The 27,481-nt window shown below is 47.1% G+C and overlaps 1 protein-coding gene across 1 annotated transcript in view; it reads right to left on the bottom strand.

Annotated features, from left to right (window-relative positions):
- KSR2 (kinase suppressor of ras 2) overlaps positions 1 to 27,481 on the bottom strand; it is a 404,068-nt gene that overhangs the window by 246,184 nt on the left and 130,403 nt on the right. The window contains exon 4 of the mRNA XM_033836923.2: positions 3,382 to 3,895. Within this exon, the coding sequence (XP_033692814.1) occupies positions 3,382 to 3,895 (514 nt within the window). The remainder of the gene's footprint in view (positions 1 to 3,381; positions 3,896 to 27,481) is intronic.

Raw genomic sequence — 27,481 nt, 5'->3', positions numbered from 1 at the left:
AGCTTTCCTGCAACCCTCCCCACATCCTGAGGTCTCAGCAGCCAGTCTCTCTGGCTCTCACAAAATCATAAAAATAAGGACTCCCCTGGTGGCGCAGTGGTTAAGAATCCTCCTGCTAATGCAGGGGACATGGGTTCGAGCTCTGATCCAGGAAGATCCCACATGTCGCGGAGCAACTAAGCCTGTGTGCCACAACTACTGAGCCTGTGCTCTAGAGCCCACCAGCCACAGCTACTGAGCCCACGCACCACAACTACTGAAGCCTGAGTGCCTAGAGCCCGTGCTCCGCAGCTAGAGAAGCCACCGCAATGAGAAGCCCACGCACCACAACGAAGAGTAGCCCCCACTCACCGCAACTAGAGAAAACCTGTGCACAGCAACGAAGACCCAACGCAGCCAAAATAAGTAAGTAAAATATAAATAAATTTATATAAAAAACCCATAAAAATCAAGCCCAACTCCAATCAGAAAAGCATCAACCCTCTGTTAAGTCTCTGATACCCCAAATATGTCTGGTGAAGGGGTATGTTTCCAATACAGATTTCACACAGAAGCTTGAGTAACCTTCGTAAAATCAGCTCTGATCGTGTCTTCCACTTAAATCACTTTAAGGCCTTAGAAGGGAGAATCACTGCCTACAACAAGGCTTCTGCCAGGGCATACTACAGCCAGTGAGCCAAATGTAGCCAGGCACCTGTTTTTAAATAAAGTTTTATTGGAATATCGCCACGGCCGCTTATTCAGCTATTGTCTGTGGCTGCGTTTGCTACGATGGCAGAGATGACACAGACCACTTGATCTGCGGAGCCTAAAACATTAACTATCTGGCCCTTTACAGAAAAAGTGTGCCCATGCCTGGCTTTCCTGTCTCTTTTGTCATCATTGTTGTAAAATATATATAACATAAAATTACCATTTTAAACATTTTTAAGGGTACAATTCAGTGGCATTAAGTACATTCACATTGTTGTGCCACCATGGCCACCATCCATCTCCAGAACTTTTCCACTTCCCAAACTGAAACGCTACCCAGTAAACACTAACTCCTCGTTCCCCTCCTCCAGCCCCCGGCAACCTCTATTCTACTTTCTCTCTCTGTGAATTTGCCTATTCTAGGCACCGCACATCAGTTCAATCATACCATAGTTGTCCTTTCGTGTCTGGCTTAGTTCACTTAGCATAACGTTTTCAAGGTTCATCCATGTTGTAGCAGGTGTCAGGATTTCATTCCTTTTTATGGCTGAATAATATCTCATTGTACGGATGGACCACACTGTGTTCATCCCTTCATCTGCTGATGGACACTCGGGTTGTTTCACCTTTTGGCTGTTGTGAACAGTGCTGCCACCTGCCTAACCCAGGAGTCTCTTCTTGCATCACCTGCCTGCTCCCTTAGCCACAGAGGGCTTCCATCAGTTCCTCCAATGGGTCATGCTCCCTTCCTGAAACACCTCCCACCCCTTCCACCATCTTAATCCCTAATTAACCTTCAGTCCAAACAGTTCTTCTGGAAGCCACGCCAACCAAACCCTCCCCAGTCCCCCCACTCAGCTCCCTGCCAGTGCAAACTCAATCAGCTCCACAAGCTCTGACAGCATCCTGCACTTTCTCCTGATAGCCTGTAACACTGTTCATAAATACTGGACATAAGATTATAACACCTGGGGCTTCCCTGGTGGCGCAGCGGTTGAGAGTCCGCCTGCCGATGCAGGGGACACGGGTTCGTGCCCCAGTCCGGGAAGATCCCACATGCCGTGGAGTGGCTGGGCCTGTGGGTCTGGAGCCTGTGCGTCTGGAGCCTGTGCTCCGCAACGGGAGAGGCCACAACAGTGAGAGGCGCGCGTACCGCAAAAAAAAAAAAAAAAAAAAAGATTATAACACCTATGTGTGGTTACTGGATTAGTGTCAGTCTTCACGAGGCCAAGGACTATGTCTTTTTCCTTTCCATTGTACCCTGCCGACTAGCCCAGAGTCTAGAACACAACACATTTCATCAATTCTAAGATGCACACAGGATGTATCTTACGATCAACGTCTTAGATTCACCCGCATATGGTAGTGAGAGCTCATGAAACACCGGCTAAATCGTTGAAATGGAAATGCAGTGAACCGTTCCCCAGTGGTTGCCCCACCTCAGAGCTCCCAGAACCGGGGTCCACGCCTTTCACACACGACAGTTCCCAAATTTAGACTCTTCCCCGCATCTCCTCATAGGATTATCCATAACCATTTTATCTTCTATGCCTCAGATGCAATTTTGTTAAAGGTAAATATTTAAAACGTGCTACTCACTTCTGTGACCCTGTTTAGCATTTCTTCCATTTTTAATACACTGAGACCTCAAAAACCTGCAAGGGACCCCGGTCACACTCAGCCTCTGAGGGGCCCTGGAGGGAGCTGCCCCATTTCTCTCATTAGCCAGCATACAGCCACATATGCCGTGTCGCCCTCTGCTGGCAGCAAGTCCCACCTACGCCCCCCCCCCACCCCCACCCCCGCAAGTCAGAGCCAGGCACAACCCATGTCAACTTTCAGGATTTTTCTCCCCTGGGTGCCTGTGGCCCCACCTGCAGCTTCTGTGGGACGACCTTTGCTCTGACAGTCCACTCATCCGCTCCCTGAGCCCCCTCCCACCCCCAGCAGACCTGGGCATGTATCTCAGGTATAAACACAGAGCAAGTCCCAGGCACAGGGTCGGTCAGGGCAGCACCATCCAGCACCGCAGCCACGTGACACAGGCAGCCAGTCCACACTTGGAAGGTGGCCGGTACGAACTGAGCTGAGCTGCTGGTGTGAGATACCCTCCAGATTTCAAAGACTCAGTGTGGAGAAAAGAATGCAAAGTATTTCCGTAATAATACTTTACACTGATTCTACTGTGAAATGATCACGTTTTACTATATTGGGTTAAATGACATATCATGAAAGTTAATATCACTCGTTTCTTTTGACTCTTTTAAGGCAGCTACTAGAAACCGTAAGGTCGCATATGCAGCTGGCGTCCTATTTCTAGGGGCAGCACTAGGATAGACTCTGCAGGGACTGGCAAGTTTTCCTGTGAATGGCCAGACGGTAAAGATTGCGGCTTTTCGGGCCACCCTCAACTCGGCCGTTGTAGCAGGAAAGCATCCACAGACAAAGCAGAACGGAACGAATCCGGATGCGTTGCAATAAATTCAGATTTGGCTCCTGGGCTATAGTTTTCCGACCCCTACTTTACAGCATTAATAGTATTAAAAGGGGTCATTTCTGGGAAATTCTGGACCAGCCATTAGGGAAAATCCACCTTTCATTCAACTGGAGGAGGGAAATACAAATTGATTTGAAGCTTCCCAGACTGGGAGGCTCAGCTGCCCCCGGGAACCCACCAAATGCACTCACTTGGGCGTGTGGGCCTCGTCTACGCGGTGACCCAGCTGGAACTCGTGGGACTTGCTCCGATGCAGGGCCGTGAAACCCGGGATCAGGTGGATCAGCTTCCGGGAGGAGGGCGGCGGGGTCCCCGGGGGCTTCAGCTTGTTCTTCCTCCTCATGGGTGGCGTGCCGGGCGGGGTCACGGTGGTGACGATGTTGGGGGTGCGCGGCGGGGTGCGGACCGTGTGCCGCTGCCGGGGCGACGGAGGCAGGGACCGGTGGCCAGACTCCAGCGGCAGGGGCGGGCACAGGCCCGGGTAGGCGTCCACAGTGAGCCTGTCCACGTGGGTGTACACGGGGGGCCCCGGGCTGGGGCTGGCGTGACAGTAGTGCTGGACGCACTTGGACTGGACCCTGGGGCTCTGGGAGAGGTGGGTGCGGATCCACGGGGTCGGCTCCGGGGGGCACACGGGGTTGTTCTCCTTCCCCGTCTCCGTGGTGGGCCACTGGATGGTCCAGTCTTGTTTGGAAAGGTTGCCTCCTGAGTTGGGACAAAGGAGCAGAGACGACAGATGAGCCATGAGAAAGTGGGTGAATTACACTGTAGGCACATTACCGTAGACGCGCGTTACACCGTATACACCGTGCACCGTGCGTGTGCTGATTACAGCGTGCTCTGTACGCATATTTACATAAATTATGCACGGTATGGCTGTGTGCACATTTACATAAATTATGCACGATACGTTGTACGCATATTTACATAAATTCAACCACACCCACTTGGCCCCTCCAAAAAGAATGAAATCCTTTAGTTGACCGTCTCACCATAATCCCCATTCAACAGCCTTGCCCTCCACTGTCCAGGGTTGGGGAGCCCACAGCTCAAATGTCCAAGGAAAGAGCATGGCAGGTGTGGGGAGAGGCGAGGAGGCTGGTAGGGACAAAAGCATAGAGGTAGAAAGGAGATTTTCTTGTCTCACAACAGTTTATTAGAAAAAATGGAGCACTAAAAAAAAATCCTACTGCCTGAATGCAGCTGGAGGTGTTTTTCAGCCCTGATATAAGCTAAGTCAGAAAATAAAACTAAATCCTACAGTTCACTAACATTTTTCACTCATTTGCTGTATTAAGAGTGCAAATACGTATTTGGTCTACACATACAGACTCTCAGGCTACAACGTGCAGTCCTACATCCTCTACACTAAGAGACGTAAAAGCGTAAGGGTCGAATACTGAGACCAAACGTTCAGGCTCCAAAACCGTCTAAGTCAGGGCAGGCACTGTCCCGGGTCCCTTTTCCGGTGTCTTCTCGAAGGCAATATATGGTGACAATGGGAAAACTGGCTCAGGAGGCTGAAGGGACAGGTGAGGGCAGACCTCCAGGCCCATGTGGATTTTATACCAAGTTCAACAGGAAGCCATTGAGGGTTTTGATTTAAAGTTCCTTTCTCTAGTTAGCATCTATCACCATACAAAGATATCACGTTATTATTGACTATATTCCCCACGCTGTAACTAGACTTATCGTGGTGATCGTTTTGTAATATATAGAAATTTCAAATCACTATGCTGTATACCAGGAAGTAACAGAGTGGTGTAGGTCAATTATACTTCAAAAGACAAACAAACTTATAGAAAAAGAGATCAAATTTGTCATTACCAGAGATAGGGGTGTGGAGGAGGGGAACTGGATGAAGGCTGACGAGAGGTACAAACTTCCAATTATAACATAAATAAGTACTAGGGATGTGCTGTACCACATGATTAATATAACTAACACTGCCATTTGTTACACAGGGACGTGGTTAGGAGAGTAGATCCTAAGAGTTCTCATCACAAGGAAAAAACTAGTTCTTTTTCTTTTCTTTTGTATCTATATGAGATGATGGAGGTTCACTAAACCTACTGTGGTCATCACTTCATCATGTATGTAAGTCAAACCGTTATGCTGGACACCTTAAACATACACAGTGCTGTATGCCAATTATTTCTCAACAAAACGGGAAGATAGAGAGAGAGAGAGAGAGAGGTAATAGAGGATAGATAGACAAATAGATAATAGATGATAGATAGATAGAGGCTGCTGCTTGGACAAGGAGAACCCAGTTAAAGGGTATCACAGGGCTCCCGCTGAGAGAGGATGCTGGCTTCCACTTGGGTGGTGGCAACACAGATGGAGACAAGTCAGTAGGTATCAAGAGAGGACCACGGGGCTTCCCTGGTGGCACAGTGGTTAAGAATCCACCTGCCAATGCAGGGGACACGGGTTCGAGCCCTGGTCCGGGAAGATCCCACATGCCGCAGAGCAACGAAGCCCATGTGCCACACCTACTGATCCTGCGCGCTAGAGCCCACGAGCCATAACTGCTGAGACCGCGAGCCACAACTACTGAGCCTCTGCTCTAGAGCCCGTGCTCCACAACAAGAGAAGCCACCGCAATGAGAAGCCCGCGCACCACAAAGAAGAGTAACCCCCGCTCGCCGCAACTAGAGAAAGCCTGCACGCAGCAACAAAGACCCAACGCAGCCAAAAATAAATAAATAAATTTATTTATTTTTTAAAAGAGAGAGAGGACCACGTGGCAGGACCTGGCAGAAGGTGATCGAGTGGGCCCTCCCATCAGAGGCCAAGCTGAAATAAATCCCAACTCGTGGCCGACTGGCAATAACAATAATAATTACTATAAGGACCATGACAAGAGCTAATTTATAGAGCATTTGACAGTTTACAAAGTGCTTTCATGAACACTGACTCACTGCCCCTTTTTTAATTAAAAACAACTCATTTTGTTGTTACATATTCATTACAGAAAAATTAGGAAATTCGGATAAGGAAAAAGGCAATGTTGTTCTACAGCCGAGCCATCCTGCCTATTAACGCTCCGCTGTGGCGCCTGCCAGCTGGTTTGCTGTGCTTTTTTTTTTTTTTTTAAGAAACACCATAAGATCTTATTTAATGGTTTGTCATCTGTTTTCTTCATTTGTTATATTGGGACTGTTCCACATCTTACTTAATTTTCATAAATCTGTGTGCAAAGGGCCATTTTGATCTCTACTTTGTAGATGAGGAAATGTATGTGCAGAGATGAAGATGTTTCCAAGGTTGCAGCAGAGATGGGAGCTGGCCTCTGGGATTCAAACCCAGGATCTTGGCCAACTCAACAACGAGGGCACAGGGCCTCTAGGACAGTGGGACCTGCATTCACCGAAGACCCTGGACCGTCATAATCCGCACAATGGAAGCAGGAGCTGGAGCAAGGGCTACTTCTGGCAAGAGTCTCCCTTTTCCTTCCTCCCAGACTTTGCCAGAACATTCTACCCAAATCACCATCACTATGGTGTGTCGATTCTCAAATATTTGCACATACACATTAGCCCAGGGTCTAAGAGAGCCAGCTCTGGAGTCAGATGACTTGGCCCTAATTCTGGCTCTCCTACTTCCTGGCTGTGTGACCTTGGACACTCATCAAACTTCTCTGAGTCTTAGCTTTATCAGCAGTGAAACAGGAAAATAGTAGGCCTGCTACGGGGGAATATTATGAGGATCAAATGCAATAACACAAGCAGGGTGCTGAGCCCAGCACCTGGCACACAGCAGGCCTTCCATAAACGTTAGCTGATTGTACTGTAATTCTCAACACCATGGTGATGCGTTGCTACCTCCCGTTTAAAGCATATGCACCTGTGCTGAGAGCTGAACACGGCACCAGGTGACGTCACCTCCCTGTGTACCTCTCGGAAGGTGATGTTCAGAGAGGCTGAATAGCTCTGAGAGCTGGGGGCAGACAGAGAATCAAGCCCAGATCAGCTTGATTCACCCAGCAAGCTCTGGATTGATGTATTTGCTCAGGAAATACAAACACATTGGCAAATGAGCCTAAGTAAAACATGTGTAAGAAAGTAAATCTATTTTTTTAAGTTATCTTAATCACATACCACACTCCAAGGCCACAGGGAAGTACTTTGGGCATTATCGCTAGAGCTCATGCTCCCTTGAGTGAAGTGAAAAGAATATGGGACTGCGACTCAGAGAGATCCAGCTTAGAACTCTGGTTCCACTGCTGATCAGCTCTGTGATCTTGGGCCAGTTACTTGACCTCTCTGAGACTCTGGGGGTTTGTAAAATGAGAATGAATAATCATGGCTCCCTTGGAGGGTGCAGTGAGGATTAAACACATACATTCATTCATTCACCCAAGTATATTTCACAAATATTTGAACTCTTCTTGTATACCAGGCACTGTTCTAGGCACCGGGATACAGCAATGAACAAAAGAGACAAAAGTTCCTGTCCTCACAGAGCTCATGTTCTTGGTAAGGAAACAGAGAAGAAAAGGGGATGAACAAAAAAAGTAACATTATATTACTTATAAGATGTCATATATAATATAATGCCTATAATATGTCAGTGATAATAAATGCTAGGGAGGAAAAGAAAGCTGGACGTGGGCACCAAAAAGGAGTATTGGGGCTACTTCAATCAGAAAAGGATGCAGACGTGACAGTGGGCATTTGAGCAAATACCAGAGTGAAGCAAGCAGCGAGTTAATGAGACACAATGAGTCGAGCTGTCAGCACAGAGCCTGGACCACATGATGATGCAGACAAATGGGCGGGTGCTTGAGGATGAGTGAGACGTCTGTTCTGGATGCCTGGGACTCATCCAGCCTGCTCCCCAGGCAGTCGCTATACCAGCGCCTGGCGTCGGGCGTCTGTCTCCCCTGTCCTCGAGATGCTCACAGGCCAGTGGGAAGATCAACGATGAAATAAGCACTCACTGCAATTGCATTCCCAGGTATAGACCCAAAGGAATTGAAAGCAGCACTCAAATGTCTGTATGTGAATGTTCACAGCAATGCTAGTCACAACAGCCAAAAGGCAGAAACAACCCAAATGCCCATCGACTGACAAATGGATAAAGTAAAGGTGGTGCGTCCATACAACGGAATATGATTCCACCATCGAAAAGAATGAACTACTGATACAGGCTACAATTTGGATGAACCTCGAAACCACGATGTCAAGTGGAATCAGCCGAACATGAAACGTCCCATAATGTATGACTCCATTTATACGAAATGTCCAGAATAGGCAAATCGATAAAGACAGAAATCAGACTAGTGGGTGCCAGGGGCTGGGGTGGGGGAAGAAGGAACGGGGGCAACGGCTTAATGAGTACAGAGTTTCCTTTTCGGGTGATAGAAGTGTTTTGGAACTTGATAGAGGTGATGGTTGCACAACGTTGTGAACGCACTAAATGCTGTGGGATCGTTCACTTTTAAATGGTTAATTGTATGTTCTGTGAGTTTCTCCTTGCTTAAATAAATGTAAGTACTCACAGTATGGAACCAGGAATCCAATGTTAGAGAAAGTGCAGGTGAGTGAGAGCAGAGGGGAGGAGGCCAGCTTTCTGGGGAGGGATGGGGAAAGGCATCCCGGAGGAGCAGACACCTAAGCTCAGATCTTGAGGATGAAGGAGAACATCCTAGGAAAGGAGCAGAGTGGAGGGTGTAGGAGGAAGGATGAGGACAGAGGGAACAGCAGGGCCAAGGGCCAGGAGACGGCAGAACGTGGTGAGTCTGGACTGCAAGCAGTTCAGTGTGGCTGGAGATATTCCGAAGGAGGAAGAAATCCAAGCTGAGGCTGGAAAGAAGGGCAAAGGTGGACCGTCCAGGGATTTGCTCTGCTAAGTGGAAGGGGATGGTGACTGATCCCCTGCAGTGGCCTCCTGCAGAGCTCCTGGAAACCTGACACAGCCCAGGGCGCAAGGCCACCAAACCCAGTAATAAGCAAGGGGGAAGCTCTGGTCTACCATCATGCAGCTGTAAGCTCCAGGCCTGGACCCCAGCCCCACAATCATGCCCAAGGAGAGGCTGGCACTCCCACAACCATAAATGATGATAGCATGGAGGCCAAGTTCCTGCTTGGCCATACTGTTATATCCACAAGGCTTGGGCCCCAAACCCCTGCTTATGCCGAGGGAAGGGCTGGCTCTCCCAGTGGGAAAATGCTGAGAAGTGGGTTAGGGCTGGAGGCCAAGGTTCTTTCCATCACATCACTATTACACCCCAGCCCCTGCTCATACCAGTGGACATGCTGGCGCATCCCTGATCCTGTGGCTTACAAACCAGAGCCCAAGGGATGGAGTCCATTTGCCACGGGCTCCTGCAGGACGCAGGGTGCTGGCCCGGAATGCACGCACTGACTGCTCTCTCTGTCCCCTTGTGATTAAAGCTGTCCCAGAGGCCCTGGTGCAGGGCTGTGTGAGCATCCATTCTCGCTCAGTAGGACCCACTGTGCATAGGGGGCATGACCAGATGAGTGCTGTGGAAAGACGTGTCTGAAGCCAGCCCTCCAACTGCGCGAGTGCGAGGGGCACGGGCTGGGCGTGGGGCTGGGGGTGAAAGGAGAAAGGATCGTACAGGTCAACGGCAGCCGCAGGAGCCCAGCCTGAGGCTGCTGAAGGCACCTGCGTGGGAGATGACGGGGACCAGGAGTGGAGCTGTGGCAGCAGAGATGGAGACGAGTTGGGTGACTAGTATAAGAGGAGGAGGAACGAATAGCTGCCGTGTGCTGAGCACTTACTATGTTCCTGACGCTGCTGTTCCAAGTCATTTACTTGTATCAAGTTAATAGCCACACAGCAATCCTACAGAGCAGACAAAAATCACTCTATTTTATAGATGAGGAAACAACTCTCTGGCAAGAAAGAGAACTTTTAGGACTTCCCTGGTGGCGCAGTGGTTGAGCGTCCACCTGCCGATGCAGGGGACGTGGGTTCGTGCCCCGGTCCAGGAGGATCCCACATGCCACGGAGCGGTTGGGCCCGTGAGCCATGGCCTCTGAGCCTGCGCATCTGGAGCCTGTGCTCCGCAACGGGAGAGGCCACAGCAGTGAGACGTCCGCGTACCGCAAAAAAAAAAAAAAAAACAGAACTTTTAGATGCTGGCTGAAAATACCTCACTGGAGTCATTGGTAAAGCAAAAAAATAGTAACAATAATAATTATTATTAACACTAACAAGAGTTACTGTTTATTGAACACTTACTATGCACCAAAGAGTATTCTAAGTATTTTACATGCATCACTTCACATTATCCTCACAAGACCCTTTGGAGAAAATTCTGCTACTGTCTTCATGTTACAGTGGAGGAAACGGAGGATCATCTGAGAGACTGAGTGGCCCAAGGTCACACAGCTGATAAGTGGTACAATGGGGTTTCCAATACAGGTCTGTACCCCTCACCATCCCGATTTTTCTAGGAGCCTCCCAATGCTCTCAGGAAGTGGAGACACAGCCAGAAGGCCCTTGAAAGGCTGAACCATTTTACACAGACCTTTCGGATCAGCATTTAGGGCAATGCCATCTGACCCTTCAAAAAAAAGTCAAATATGATACTCACTATAGACACAATCCCTGAAAGAGTGAAACCTGAAATCCAGGATGAATTTTCAAGTTTCTGGTTTGTAGTACTTGCAAAAAGAAGCAAATAAGGACAAATGAAAAACACACCATTGCCAAAGCAATTCAACAGTGGCAAGAATCTTAATCTAAGACCGCATTAATGAGCTTGGCATCCGGCCAAACTGTGGGTCCCGCTGGGCACCGTCTCCAACCCTGGATGTCCCCAAGCTGGACCAAACAAATGCACTGACCCCAGTCTGTGCAGGTCATCTGGGAGATGGGCCAGGGCAGGGAGCTTGGGCTCTGACCCAGTAATGCTTCCTAGGTCCTGCCCTACGAGGCTTTTGCGATTTTATTATCCACCAGGAGATCTAGCCAGATTAACGTTTGGTCACGAACTTTAGGGTAGTTTTTCTGTTCTAACAAAGCTCCTTTTTATAAATAAAAAAAAATTGTATTGAGGTGAAATTCACATCAACCATTTTTAAGTGCAGAATTCAGTGACATTTAGTACATTAACAATGTTGTCTCTATCAATTCTAAAAAGTTTCCATCACTACCCCCCAAAAATCCCATACCTACTAAACAGTCACTCCCCACCTCACCCCCTTCTCTCAGCCTCTGGTAACCACTAATCTGTTCTCTGTCTCTGTGGATTTACCTACTCTGGATGTTTTGTACAAATGGAATCATACAATAAGTGATCTTTTGTAACTGGCTTCTCTCGCTTTGTATCATGTTTCCAAGGCTCATTCATGTTGTAGCCTGTATCAGAATCTCATTCCTCTTTATGGTTGAATAATATTCCATGATATGGGTAGAACACATTTTGTTTATCTATTCATGAGTTGATGGACATAAGGGTTGTTTCCACTTTTTGGCTATTGTGAGCAGCTCTGCTATGATAATTTGTATACGAGTATTTCTTTGAACAACTGTTTTCAATTCTTTGGGGTAGATACCTAGGAGTGGAATTGCTGGGTCACCTGGTAATTCTGTCTAACCTTCTGAGAAACCACCAAACTGTTTTCCACAGTGGCTGCACCATTTTATAGTCCCACCAACAATAAACTAGGGTCTGATTTCTCCCAATCTTAACCAACTCTTGTTATTTCTATTTATTTATTTATTATTAATATTATTATTGTCATCCTAATGAGTGTTTAACAAAGCACTTTTTTAATAGTACTATTTTTTAATTAATTTATTTGTATTCTGGGGGGGCACGCCCTGCAGCTTGCGGGATCTTAGTTCCCCAACCAGGGATCAAACTCGCAGCCTCAGCAGTGACAGCACGGAGTCTTAACCACTGGACTGCCAGGGAAGTCCCAGCAAAGCACCTTCAATCACGGCCATAGCTAACGTTCACTGAGTGCTTACTGTACACCCCACTGCTGCCCCGCCATCTCTCACCCTGATGCCTTATTTCGTTTATTTCTCACGACAACTCTGTGGGGTTGGTGAGGAAATTAAGGCTTTGGAAAATTAAAACACTAGCCCGAGGCCAAGCTCCAAACCCTGGTGTTCTGACCACAGATCACATTCTCTTGGCAGCTATACACAGCACATCTGAATTAATCCTCATAGCCATGCAGGGTGACATGTATCACCAGCCCCATTTTTCAGATGGAGAGACTGAGCCCCACAGAGCAGCAGGGACCTTCCCTAGGTCCACCCACGTAGAAGGTGCCAGGTCCATCCAACTCCAAACCCCATGTTCTTTTCCCTCCGCTGTATATTCTTTTACAATATTTAGTGTTTTAATTGTTAAGTACAATTAAAATTGTGACTGGGATGCAGCCAATCTCCAGAATAAAGAGAGCAACCACCACCATCTGTTGGACAGTTTAAACTGAAAGAAAGCCCTTCCTGGTTAGTAACACAGTTAGAATTGCATGGAGGAAACTGCAATAAAACACCCCCCAGAGTATCTGGCGGTGAGAATGTTTGATAGGGCAGCAAGCCCTGGAGGTATTGATGGGTTCTGACACTGTACACTGCAGTCTCCTTGGAACCGTGGCTCTGAACCCCGGTGACCGTCAGCATCACACGGCAGCTCTGAACAGCCTAATACGAACGGTGAGCAGAGTGGATGGCACAGTGCACTGGACTCCAGGATTCCTGGGTTCCAAGCTTCCCACAGAGCTGAGTGCCCGTCACCGTTCTCTGTTCATCACCTCCACCCTGCTACCCACTCTCTCTCCTCCCCTGCCTATTTCATTTTCCTCACATCCCTTACCACTCAGTGGAATTATTCTTTTATATCATCTGTTCTCATTATTCACCACCGTTATATTCTATAATATAAAGTCACTGCAAACACTGAATTAGCCAATATTGAACCATGGCTCCTAGTGGAAACACAAGGTTAGGTTCCTATGACCCTCTGGTGACATTTTCATCAACTGATCCCCACATAATCTTGTTTTATGAATATTTCTGTTTAAAGTCAGAATCTAATAAGTTATTTAATATCTATGTTGCTGATTCATTAACATTCAACTCATGGCCAACAGCACTGTCACTCCTGCCTGAAGGAATCTTACATAACACACGTATTTTCTGGAAAGGCACATCGCAGTCTGCTTGTGCCCAGAAGCACTGGATAGCACTTCAGCACTATGCTCAGGGGTCATTTTAAACAGAGAAATCACCCCCCAAAAACACAAAAAATGTGAAAAACTTGAAAAAAAAAAAAAAACACCTCCCTGACAGTATGAGAGCTGAAACAAGAAGACAGAGCATGAACCTCAGCTGAGAACATGAACACCAGGCGACTCAGACTTCTCCCCACTCCACAAATCCAAGTATTGATTTTAGGATTACGAATAAATTTTAGGGAGTAGGCAAATTCACGGAGATGAATACAGAATCCATGAAGGATTAAGACTGACTTATTTATCTGTTTGTTTATCGTCTGTCTTCCCCACTGGAATACAAGCTCTTAAGAAGACAGATGCCTGGGCTAGATTTCTCATCACTGCATCACCCAGCACCTCGCACAGTGCTTGGCAACAAATAAATGCAGATGTTTTTCCCCAGCACATATGTGTATCAAATCATCATATGGTATCATATGGTACATCTAAAACTGATACCATGTTATTTGTCAATTATATCTCGATAAAGCTGGGGGAAATTTTTTAAATAAATATAGACTGTTTTGTCTCAATGCATAAATTATACACTGCTTCAATAAATATTTGTGGACTGAATCAATTCTTCATAAATTCTAACTGCCATGACTGATAACCTTGTTTGTATCACCCATCCTGAATTCACCAAGCAGGGAGATGGGGAATACCTTAACACAGCTAAGATCCTATTCATGCCAAGGGCTGCCCCGCAAAGATAAAGTCTTGAGACATAAAGGCCTGGTGACCAAAGAAAAAGAGTAGGAAGATGGCCTTATCTTGATCCTGCCTCCTTCTGGCTCTGTGTCCTCTGAGTAATAGCTGTGTCTCTGCCCCGCCCCAGCGCCCTGCAGAAGGATGGACTGTCCCCTGGGCCTCTGAGGGACAAGGTGGAGGTGAGAAGGCAGGGGACCCATCGGGCTCAGACCAGTTCCCAGGGATGCAGCAGGAGAGAATCCACACAGGGACAAGCCACACTGGAGAAGGATGCTTTCTGAGATGCTTCTAATTCCAGAACTCTCTGTCACTCCATCACTCTGCCTCCCTTTGAGTGACAGGTGTTATATTAGTTCTATAACTTCTTGTGTTGGAAAATTCAAGAAAGCGGAAGGTGGCATTAGATGACCTTAGGTGCGGCAAGGCACCCTATTTTTATCTCCAGACAACTGACTGGTACAGCAGGTTTTCTTAATCCTCCTGCCTTTTCCCTCGCCGTGTGGAATTCAGTGGGACCCGCACCTGCCCTCATTTCTCTCCCAATTTCCCTCTGCGGGGAAATTGCTTGTGAAAGCTTTAGAGCCTGGTGTGGCAGGCAGTCAATCTGTTCAGGTTACCCACATAGACAGAAATGTGGATGCTTCCAGGAAAAAGATGTTGGGAAAACTTTTATTAACCCCTGTCGCCCCTCTTAACCGAGGCAGACACCTCCTTGGGCACCAGAGGGCTTTTCGGAGACCTCTGGCTTTAGCACCTCCTGTGATAACTCCTTGTCACAGAATGGCAGAACCCAACTGAGTTTGAATCCCGGCTCTACTAATTACAAGTTGTGTGACCTGGAGTCACGTGCTTAACCTCTCTGAACTGCGCTTTGTGTATCTCCAAAGGGAATGGTAAAAGCACCCACTCCGTAGGGTTGTTTTGAGAATTCATGAAAATAAAGCACTTTGCAAACAGTCTACCTGCCCTCGTTGTCATGACTGTTGCTCTCGTTGGTTAGCTGTAATTCTCTTTCATTCCCCAGGCAGCTATGTACGTTCATCTTTTAGATTAGACACCCACTATGTACAAGGCACTTGGATCCACAAAACCAGCGGCTTCTCCATCCACATAGAATTTATACCCTACAAACCAGATTGTGAAGACTTAGCATGAAAAAGAAGTTTAAAAAAACCTCATTAATAATTTTTATATTAACTACATGTTGAAAAGGTTACGTTTTTTGGACATACTGGGCTACATAAAATATATTGTTAAATTTAGTGTCATTCCTTAAACGTTAAACATAGAGTTACCATACGATCCAGGAATTCTACTCCTAGGTATATACCCGAAATAACTGAAAGCAGGGACTCAAACAGATACTTGCACACTGATGCTCATGGCAGCATTATTCACTATAACCAAAAGGTAGAAACAACTCAAGGGCCCATCAACAGACGAATGAATAAACAAAATGTGGTCCCTCCACCTAGAGTCTGTCATACAGAGTGAAGTGTGTCAGAAAAGAGAAAAACAAATACTGTATGCTAACACACATATATGGAATCTAAGGGAAAAAAAAAAAAAAGGTCATGAAGAACCTAGGGGTAGGACGGGAATAAAGACACAGACCTACTAGAGAATGGACTTGAGGATACGGGGAGGGGGAAGAGTAAGCTGTGACAAAGTGAGAGAGTGGCATGGACATATATATACTACCAGACGTAAAATAGATAGCTAGTGGGAAACAGCCGCATAGCACAGGGAGATCAGCTCGGTGCTTTGTGACCACCTAGAGGGGTGGGATAGGGAGGGTGGGAGGGAGGGAGACGCAAGAGAGAAGAGATATGGGAACATATGTATATGTATAACTGATTCACTTTGTTATAAAGCAGAAACTAACACACCATTGTAAAGCAATTATACTCCAATAAAGATGTTAAAAAAAAAAAGACAAATAAAATAACAAGCATTAGTGAGGATATGGAAAAAAAAAATGTGGTCCATCCACACAACTGAATATTATTCAACCATAAAAACAGATGAAATTGTAATACATGCTACAACATGGATGAACCTTGAAAACGAGCTAAGTGAAATAATCCATTCACAAAAGGACAAATATCATTGTGTTTCCACTTGTATGAGGTCCCTAGTCAACTTTATACAGACGGAAAGTAGAATGGTGGTTGCCAGGGGCTGGAGTTGTTTAATGGTTACAGAGCTTCAGTTTGGGATGATGAGAAAAAGTTCTAGGGAGGGATAGTGGTGATGATTATACAACATTGTGAAAGTACTTACTGCCCCTGAAACGTACACTTCAAACGGTTAACATGAGCAATTTGATGTTATGTATACTTTAACAGAATAAAAAATTAATGTCACCTGTTTCTTTTTTATTGTGACAACTAGAAGATTTTAAATTACATACATGGCTCGTATTATCTTCTCCTTATACATATCACGCCCATCACAGATCTAGAAGAGGAAGCAAGCATTAAATATGGACTCACACTTCAATTATTTAGTTAGAATAGAGAGAGCTGAGAGGGAGCTGGGAAGAGGCTCCCCTGAGCTGGGGGCTGGAGGATGAGCAGTGGTTAATTAGGCAAAGAAAGAGAGGCAGGTGCCTCAACCAGGACACGCATGTCCAAGGATGGGGTCCACTGGAGGAAATGAGAGGGGCCAGTGGGGCCAGAGTATAGAGGGTCCGGGGGGGAACTGAGGCGGGTGGTGGCAGGCTGGGACCTGCGGGCCAAGGTGGGAAGCTGAGGCTTTACCCAAAGGACGGTGCCCTCTGTGCTCTGACGGTACTGAGGACCACCCCTTAGGAGGACGCGAGCCCACTGCATTTGAGCTGAGGACCTGCCCGTATCTGCAGTTAGACCACCAACTCCTGGAGGACAGAGGCCACGTTCTGACACTTTCCATCTCCTCATACCATCTCAGGCCCTAGCACAACACTGGCACCAATAAATATTTGCTGGCTTGACCTGAAAGAAGCCAACCCAAATGGGTCCAGCCCCACAGCAGCTAACCTTTCCTGGCACCCAGGCTGCCACTGGAGCCCAAACACCACGTTGACGATGCTTCCAAAGAACATTTCCAAAAGGAGATGCTGCCGAGCCCAGAGGTAAAAAAAAAAATGAAAAATTAAAGAATATCCCTCCTGGGCTTCCCTGGTGGCGCAGTGGTTGAGAGTCCACCTGCCGATGCAGGGGACACGGGTTCGTGCCCTGGTCCGGGAGGATCCCACATGCCGCAGAGCGGCTGGTCCCGTGAGCCGTGGCCGCTGAGCCTGCGCGTCCGGAGCCTGTGCTCCGCAACGGGAGAGGCCACAACAGTGAGAGGCCCGCGTACAGAAAAAAAAAAAGAAAAAAGAAATATCCCTCCAGGTCTAAACAATAATTAAACCTTTTAAACTGATTTAAAAAATCAGAGACTGAGATGGAACTAAGAGTGTCTAGATATTAGCAATGCAGACACTCACGGCTACTCACCCCGAAGGGCAGTCTGATGCTGACAGACGAGGCACCGAGCTTGCGTCGTGCAGTGGCTTACTCATCCCACAAATATTTATTGAGCACTTATTATCCAGCAAGCACTTATGAGGTGTTAGAAGCCTTGGGCAGCTTCTTGCCAACTGTATCTGGACCATAACTCCTCTCACATCTGGAATAACTCCTTGTACGCTGCAGTCAGAACTTCTGTATATTGTACTATCAGGGGTTAATAAGGAAACTAGCATTTTTAAAGGACTTACTCTGTGCCCTGCAGCACGCTAAACATTTTGTCTGTATTTTTAATTTTCACAGATAGAAGCAATTATTCACAAGGTACAGATGAGATTTGCAGGGGGCAGGGAGGGTCTAAGTTTTACTTGTTCTAAAGCTATACTGTTATTAAGTGAAAAATGGCAAAATTTGAACTGAGAACTCCTCTTTCTTCCTCTCGTGGTGGAGGACGATAAGGAAGAAGTGGGAGAAGTTCATCTGAGCAAAAAAAAAAAGAAGCAGAAGAAGAATACTGAAAAAGGGTGGAGAATGGGAAGAGGACACTCAGTCCCCTGGGAGCATCCTCTGGGCAGTGTCAGCAATTAGGGAAGTAAAAGGAATAATGGCCCGAAATGCTAATGTATTTCTGAAAGAGAAACGACAAAGTAACACGCACTGTGGTTAAGGATAAAATGGTTTCACAAGTGACTGAACTCAATAAATATTTACTGAGCCCTACAGTATGCCAGTCATTGTGCTGAGAAATGTCCAATATACAAGGAAAAAATAATAGCAGTGGCAATGACCCCAGTCACACTTCACTGAGGGTCTACTGTGTGCCAGGCCCTGTTCTAAACACTTATATTACCGAATCTAATCTAATACAATGGTGCTACAAGGTAGATACCAGTATTTCCCCATTTTATAGATGAAGGACAAGGAGGATGTGGGCCCTGACCCCAAGGGTGCCCCAGTGGAGTAGGGGAGATAAGGAGCCCAGGTAAGCAGCTTTGACATCATGAAGCGGCTTTAGGCAAGACACCAGGTAGCATGAGAATGGCCGTCAGCTGAGAGTTTAGAACCTGGCTTCACCTCTCTGAACCTCTGTTTCCTCACCTGTAAAATGGGGACAGTATCGGGCTTCCCTGGTGGCACAGTGGTTGAGAGTCCGCCTGCCGATGCAGGGGACACGGGTTCGTACCCCGGTCCGGGAAGATCCCACATGCCGCGGAGGGGCTGGGCCCGTGAGCCATGGCCGCTGAGCCTGCGCGTCCGGAGCCTGTGCTCCGCAACGGGAGAGGCCACAACGGTGAGAGGCCCGCGTACCGCAAAAAAAAAAAAAAAAAAAAATGGGGACAGTATCACCTACCTCATAGGATTGTTTTGAGGGTCTAGTGAGTTGACATTTCTAAAATAACCGTGCCAGTTCTGGGTCTGGCCATGATGGAGAAAGCCCATCTTAGGAGCACTGATTACAGCCCCAAACTCTGGGAAAAATGCAAAAGACAAATAATTATCTCAGGATTAAAACAAATAAATAACAGCAGGTGAAAAGGGGAGGAAGGTAAAAATTTGAAGAATGACTAATAGGATGAGTTTCCTTCATCTCCTAGTTTTGCCTTGAAAGTGGGCAGAATCTAGCAACCATGCAGTGGGCATGGAGAATAAACATCCCAGAGGAGCCCATCTTTCTAGCCAAAGCATGGAGACATGGGGCCCTGTGAGCAGAAGAATGTGGGGAGAATCCTCTTTTTTTCTCTTTTTCCTCTCCCAGCCTTGCCCCCAGGTCACCCCAGCCATAAAACTGCTTCCATACGACACAGAAACAACACAGGTACCTAGGACCCCAAGAGAAAACCCATCCCTTTGGATAGAGGAACTGGGAATAGGGGCCAGTGTGATGTGGATAACGTGAGGGAGAATCCGTGGGGTGTTTTCTCTCTCTTTCCTCACCACTTCATCCCAAGGTCAGGATCAGTCATTCAGAACAATGCACCAGGGCAGCAGTCTAAACTCTGACAGAACGCCATCTTTTTGGCCAGAAGAACTGAAGAAAGAAGCCCCTGGGAGCCAGAGACCGGGGAAGATATCCCCAAAAGGAAAGAGCGGGAGAAGGGGCTTCCTAATTCAGTGTGTAATACACTGCACATGCTCAGGCCAACCCAAAGAAGCATCAGAAAAACTTAGAGAAATGATCTGGCATTGGACCCACAGAAAGCAAGACAAAACTGACAGCCTGAATCTAACCAGATGGATTGCTTAAGAATATTAAAACAAAACAAACAAACAATAATCAATATTCTCCAAAGGAGATTTAGAACGTCACAATATTCTAAATGTCCAGGAGATACTCCAAAACTACTTTAATGTTTATAGGCGTGATACATACAACAGCTATAATGTAAAGGACAGTGGAAACCCAGACAAGAGTAGACGCTTAATAAATGGTAACATTATACTTGCTCTAGTATACTCTGATATTTAAGAAAGGTAATAGCTTGTGGATAGCTTTTCTACAGGGAGAGACTTGTTGCAATCATACATGAGATTTCCAGATCTTCCTCAACATCAACCATGATGCCTACGTCTTTATACTAAGCACAACATGAAAACCTAGTCCCCGCCCTCTGAGTCCTTATAACCTAAGGCTGATTATAATGATATAATCAGAATTACGAAATCCAAAAAAAAATGAGTTGTAATTATATACATCAGCTCTCAGCTCAAACATCAAGCATCCTTCCCTGACCACCTTCTCTGGGTTGGTTCCCACCCTTGTTATTCTCCATCACTGCCTTGCCACTTAGCACATGTTTAAAATATGTGTTTATGTGTTCTTTTCATCATCGCTCTTCTCCCTATAGCCTGTGCAGATCAAACTGGTCTTGTTCAGCTCTGTAGCACCTCATAGATGCCTGGCACAGAGTGGACACCAAAACATTTGGGGATGAATGAATAAATGGACAAATGAGAGAAGTCAGTCAATTGGTCAATTGGTTGTTTAGTCAAAATGAAGCGCAAATATGGTTTAGGAACAGATAGGTAAGGAAACCATGCTGTTAGGCATAAGACGGAGATTTCGGATGAGCAAAACTACTGGACTTCACCAGAACAGACAAATGAGAGAGACTGTGATCTCCCCTGATCTTTATTAATAGACTAGACCACTATGTACTTGGGATCGATGGAATGATGATAAACTACTATAGAAGATTCTTGAAATACCTGTCTGCCCAATGATAAATGTTTGTTGTTCGTAATCACGTCTATGAAAGAAGCCATTTTAAAGAAGCAACATCCCAGTACTTCCCTAACGACAGATGTCAGACCATATCTATGGGATGGGAACTGGAAAGGAGAAATCTTGGGAAGAGATTGTGGATGGATGGCTATCTTTCTGCTGCCATGAGGCAGAAGAGGAATTAGATTTGTCCTAGATGGTTGCAGGGGTCGTTGCTAAAACCAATAGGAAGAAATGAAAGGAAAGCAGATTTGGCTTATTACAAGTCAAACACTAATAGTTACCAACAGCCTCCCTAAAAAAGGAAACGGTGACCTCATAAGGTCAACAACAACCTGTATCTAGAAGCTTTGAAGAAAATGCTGAATAACCAGAAATTTACAGATCGGGTTGTCCATGTGATGGGAGATTGGACTAGATCTGTGTTTCCCAGACTATGTGCCATAGAATATGAGTCCTAAAAGTAAACTTGAGAAAGACTGCATGCTATAGCCCTCCATTGGAGATTCACAAAGCACACTAGCATATTAAAGGTTCTGACAAGTCCTGCAGAGTAGAAACTCAGCATTTCTCAGACTCATTGATATGATACTATATGATCATGGAATCCAAATTACTTGTACCACACATGGGTGAAACTCATGGTCTATAAAACATGTTTCAAATAACCCGGACTAGACAATAACTCTATTCTTCTCAATAACTCTAGCCAATCTAGACAAGATTAGATGATAACTCTAATCTTGAACATTCTGATTCTCTTTCCATTAAAGGGAAAGAAGCATTGGAGGCTGGAAGCTCTAGGCCAGTGGATCTCAACTTGAACATGCCTGTGAATTCCCCATAGGCCTTGTTAAAACACTGAATATGGGGACTTCCCTGGTGGTGCAGTGGTTAAGAATTCGCCTGCCAATGCCGGGGACACATGTTTGATCCCTGGTCTGGGAAGATCCCACGTGCCATGGAGCAACTAAGCCCATGCACCACAAATACTGAGACTGCGCTCTAGAGACTGCGAGCCACAACTACTGAGCCCACGTGCTGCAACTACTGAAGCCCGTGCGCCGGGAGCCCATGCCCCACAACAAGAGAAGCCACAGCAATGAGAAGCCTGCGCACCGCAATGAAGAGTAGCCCCCACTCGCTGCAACTGGAGAGAGCCCACGTGCAGCAACGAAGACCCAACGCAGCCAAACATCAATCAATCAATAAAAAAATCAATTAAAAAAAAAAAACCACTGAATGTGGGGCCCACCCCCAAGGTTCTGATGCCTTGGACCTGGGACAGAGTCTGATATTTTGCATCTCCGACAAGCTCCCAGGTGGTGCTGATGCCACTGGTGCAGGACCACAGTTTGAAAACCACTTGTCTAGACTTCGAGATTAAGGCCTTTCTGTGTTCTGACCAACCTGGAGTCAGAGCGCTCCATACATCTCATTGTGAGTTAAGCTCCAACCCTTTGTAATTCTGACTTTTCCTTCTCATTCCATAAATGAGAGGTGGAAAGGGGAGAGAAAGAGGAATCTGATCGTTAATGATGCAAAACCCTCCCCTGCCAGTCGTGGGACCAGAGAAAACTCAGGTGGCATTATTAGAGGAGATATTACACCCAGCCCTGCTCAGACTTTTCAGGTTCTAATTCAATCACATACTTACTTTTTCCCCAGACCTCGTCTAGATGCTTCCACTCACACTGTCTCATTTATCCACTATGGCCACCTTGCCAGGCAACTGCCATGACTCTCTTTTTTACTGATGGTAAAACTGAAGTTCAGAGAGGTAAAGTGGGTTGGTCAAGGTCACACAGCAGAAAGAGGCAGAGCTGGTGTTTGGAGTTCTTTCTACATGATTCTCTTATTGCCACCTGGCAGGCCCTCCTCCTTCCTTTCCTCCAACCCCTACCTTTATATCAGGAATAGATTCTTGAGGGAAGCCCCCAGCCCAACTGATTCCTCCTGTAAGCAATTCCACCCAGTTCTACAAAGAGCTACTGTCAGGTACCTGGAGACACAGCAGTGAATGAGCCAGGTGAGGCGCCCATCCCCGCTGGGGTCAAGAGCAAAGTCACGCAGACAGACTATTGTCATAAAGTGTGCACCGCCTGTCCATACGCTGACACGGGGCCTGTCTGGCAGCTCAGACAGGGTTTCTGGGAGGAGGATTCCAAGCTGACTCTCAGAGGGGAGGTCGAGTTAGCTGGAGGAAGCCATGCTGTTCAAAGCAGAGCCCTAGGTCAACCCCTCGGCTGTCACCCCTGGACCTGCATCACTCCCACAACTCCCCAGCTCCATACACAGCACCGCCATCTGCTCAGGCATCTCTCCCTCCCTGCCCGCGGCAAGGCCATCCATGCTACCTCCGGGCACATCCTGAATCTGCCTGTTCTCTCCATCACCATGGCCACGGCCCAGCCTGAGGCACCGTCATCTCATGCCTGCATAGCTGCAGCAGCCTCCTGGTTGGTCTCCTTGCCTCCCCTCCAGCTCCTCTACAACCCACTCTCTGATGACAACTGATCTTTGCAATCATATAACCGAGCCTCGCTTCCCTACTGGAAACCTCAGTGGCTCCCTGTTACTCTTAGGATCTAAATCCCTTCCTGCGGCCTGCAAGCCTGCCCTCCCCATCCCCTCCCCCACCCCCCCGAAGCCCTCACACCTCCTGCCACTCGGTCTTCGCTCCAAACACACCAACTCACCTCAGGGCCTTTGCACTTGCTCTTCCCTATTTGGAAAGCTCTTCCCCCAGACCCTTCAAGGGCTGGCTCCTTGTCACGCAGGCCATCAGCTCACACGCCCCCCTCTTGGGGAGGCCCCTCCCCTCTCCTGCCAGTCGCTCCCTGATACGTCATAGTGGTATTTTCTTCACAGAGCTGAGTCATTCTCTGTTTGCCCGTTTGTTCATTTACTGTCTGTCTCCCCCAACTCCAACTGGAATGTAAGTTCTACAAAAGCAGGGACTTTTGTTTACCTTGTTTACTGTTCTCCCACCTTGAACTGAGCCTGGCACGTAATAGACCCCCAAATATTTACTGCATGAGTCAGTGAGTGAGTGAATGGCCAAGAAACCCCAAACCACTCAGTGTGACCAGAGCATTGAATCTGTGGAAATGAGGCTGAATGGTTTCATTCAAGGAATGACATGATCAGAGGTACCTTCTAGAAAGATCCCTCTGGCTGTTGGTGGAAAGGGGCAGGAGGTGAGATCATGTTGGAGACTGACATGGAAGTCCAAAAGAGACTAGGATGGCCGGGCTAGCGGTGGTTGTGGTGTGTGTGATACACGTGACACATACCAACTCCAGGGACATTTGGACAGAGTGAATGACTGACAAGACGTGGAAGAGGCTGAGGAGAGGAGGCCTCAAAGATCAAATCCCCAATCACAGTCCGTCTACCACACACCCAGATACGTGAATTGTGTAGCAACAGAAATCAGCATCTTGTTTGCCTAACTCAACTGTTCCGTTTATTTCAGAACCGGAAACGGCCCTTCCGTCTCTCTCTCTCTCTCTCTCTCTCTCTCTCTCTCTCTCCATACTTCTTTCCACTCCCAAAAGATAACTTGCACAGCTCAGTGCCCACAATTAAGCAACTGCTTTATAAACACAGGGAGCTTATAAAAGGGGAAGGACCAGCATTCTCTCAATAAGACACAAGGAGACTAGGATGTTCTGCACGGAGCTGGTTACACTCCATGCAACATCCCAGCAGCTCGCTTAACTTCTGGGTCCCAGTATCTGCAACTGCAGAACAGGGATCCTTGCATGGAGTAAACAGGACCCTACACGCAGAGGGTTCAGCACTGTGCCTAGCACAGAGCAAGCCCTCAACCAAGGGAGCTATTATGAGGAATCGCAGCCACTTAAACTGATTCAGCAGCCGCTCCCGGCCCCTCAGCCCCTGGCCCTCTGGCTCTGTCCCCGTGTCTGACTCACACTGCTCCCTTTCCACGTCTTGCCTGCTGGTTAGCTGCTGTTTCTCCAGAGCTGGAATATGTCATAATGTGATTGATGCACCCAATCGCAAAAATAACCAGTTATTTTGATGTCGGGTGCGTCATCCCTAAAAATAACCGGGTGTCTTGGAAGTGAAGGCGCCACGACGAACATTGGGTTGCATCAGGCACACGCGCGCTCACATCAGCGCGCACTCACATCAGTGCGCACACTCTCTCTCTCTCTCTCTCTCTCTCTCTCTCACACACACACACACACACACACACACACACACGAAAGTCACTTTAAATGGGATGGGAAAACACACCAACTTTAACCAAGGGGGAAAAGTCCTGTCCTCCTTTATCACTCTCCCGGTGAGTTGATGATGGTGACATTTTATTAGAGGACTCTTGTCAGGAGGCAACGCGGGTGGGGAACAGGGCGAGGCAGGCTGACTACAGTATCAGAGAATACTGCCAGGTAACAGTTTCCCCGGAGCTACAGCAAAGCCACTGACTTTGGCTCTCGCAACCTCCCTGGACTTCATTTGCCATGAGAGCATCCCTCATTCTAAGCCCGTGTCATGCTTCCCTCCTTTAGCAGAGAAATGGCCCCCAGGCATATCATCCCAACTTGCAACACAAAGAGACACCAACTCATCTTTCTTCAGCTACTGGAAATGCATCCCTTTCCACTGAAAGTGCCCGGGAAGCTAGGATGGGGAAGAAATTCACTCTTGACAGCCGTAACCCTTTGCTTCTTCCCTGTACATTTCAAGGGCTATAAGCACAAGGTTTTTTAAACCTCTAGACTTTCTTAGAAAAGAGATGAAGTCCAACTTGTCACTGGTGTCATTGTTCCAGGGACGTCACCCTCATCTCCTTGTGATACTCACTCTGGAAAACGATGCCAGCCTATCACAGCTCATTATACCAGGTGGAACGGGCTAGAACACCAGGGAAGCACAACGAGCTTTGGGTTATCAGTGCATGGAGATGTTCTGGGGGTGATCCAGAATCTTCACAGATGTCCCTGGCGCCCCAAGAACAACATCTGTCAACAAGGTGAAGGAAGGAGGTTACGCCAGCTCGCTGGGGCAAGCATGAGTGGGGGCCGGGGTCAGAAGCCTGCATTTGAATCCAAGCTCTGCCTCTTACTAGTTAGGCATTTGTGAGCAAGGGAGGTGTGAGCCTCAGTTTACCTGTCTGTAAACTGGGGAGAATAAGAGCTTCCAAGAAAGGTGGCAGATGAGGACTAAATGAGATAATGCAAGGAAATCACTCAGCACTACCCTGGGCATACAGTAAGCACTGCGTTATTGTCCTTGTCACCATCACCATCACTGTAATATTCATCACTTTTGATGAAGTGTGGAAGGGACGTAAACTGTCCTGTAAATTCATAGACCCACGCTACATTCCTGAGAGTGCCCAGTGAAGCTTGAGACCTGAAACAACACTGTTGCTCTAGGCAAAGAGCATGGCCCTCAGACTCAAACAGACCCAGGTTCAAATCCCAGCCCTGCCACCTACCAGGCACGTGTCCTTAATTCTCCCAAGCCTCAGTTTCCTTAGTCGTAAAATGGAGCCGATCACGCCTACTTCCCAGAGTAGGTGTGAGAATAAACAGGGTTTCTCATCACAGAACCAGGAACGTGGTAAGGTCCCACGAGAGGAGAGCTCCCTCTGCTTCCCTTTCACAAAGTGGCTTAAGGAAGATGAGAAACATCGTGACTCAACTGGACACCGCCCACGATCCCGCAGCGGCTGGGCATACAATGAGCCGAACCACGGCGGCCCCTGCTGTCCCAGAGCAGACCGCGGACAGTGAGGTCCCCGCACAAAATCATCCTACAAAGGCTGGACTATGCATAGACTCACCACATGACTCAGCAATCTCGCTCCTAAGCACATACCCCCAAAATGGAAAACAGGTGCCCAAACAACCCTTTGTACACAAACGTTCACAGCAGCGCCATTCACAGTAGCCAGAAGGTCAAAACAACCCAGGTGGATGGATAAACAAAATGGCCCTAGTCGTACAATAGAATATTATTCAGCCATGCTACAACGTGGATGAACCTCGAAAACATGATGCTGAGTGAAAGGAGCCAGATGCAAAAGGAAAATATGGAATGATGCCATTTGTATGAAATACCTAGAATCAGTAAACCCACAGAGACAGAAAGCAGATTGGTAGTTGCCAGGGGCTTTGGGAAGGAAGAAGTAAGAAGTGACTGCCTGATGGGTACGGGGCTTTAGTCGGGGTGATGAAAATGTTTTGGAACTGGATAGAGGTGATGGTTGCACAACATTGTGAATGTAACTAAATGCCACTGAATTGTTTGCTTTAAAATGGTTAATTTGATGTTATGTAAATTTCACCTCGATGGAAAAAAAAAAAAAAAGACTGAATCATGTATAATAGGCGTAAGTGTTTGAAGCACCAGGTGCTACAGGCAGCACTAGGGCAGTACACTATTGTTCACTGTGGCATGATTCAGGACAGCCCCAAAGTGGAAACAACCCACATGTCCATCAATGGTTGAGTGGATCAACAAAATGTGGTGTCCACACAATAGAATAACTATTCAGCCGTAAAAAGGAATGAAGTACTACAACTTGGATGAACCTGGAACACATTATGCAAAGTGAAAAAAGCCAGACACAAAAGGACAAGTGTTATGATTCCACTTATATGAAATACCTAGA

The sequence above is a fragment of the Tursiops truncatus genome, chromosome 13, assembly GCF_011762595.2.
Source record: "Tursiops truncatus isolate mTurTru1 chromosome 13, mTurTru1.mat.Y, whole genome shotgun sequence".
NCBI lineage: Eukaryota > Metazoa > Chordata > Mammalia > Artiodactyla > Delphinidae > Tursiops > Tursiops truncatus.
The sequence above is the reverse complement of the archived record's forward strand: the minus strand, read 5'-3'. Positions and strand labels throughout refer to the sequence as shown.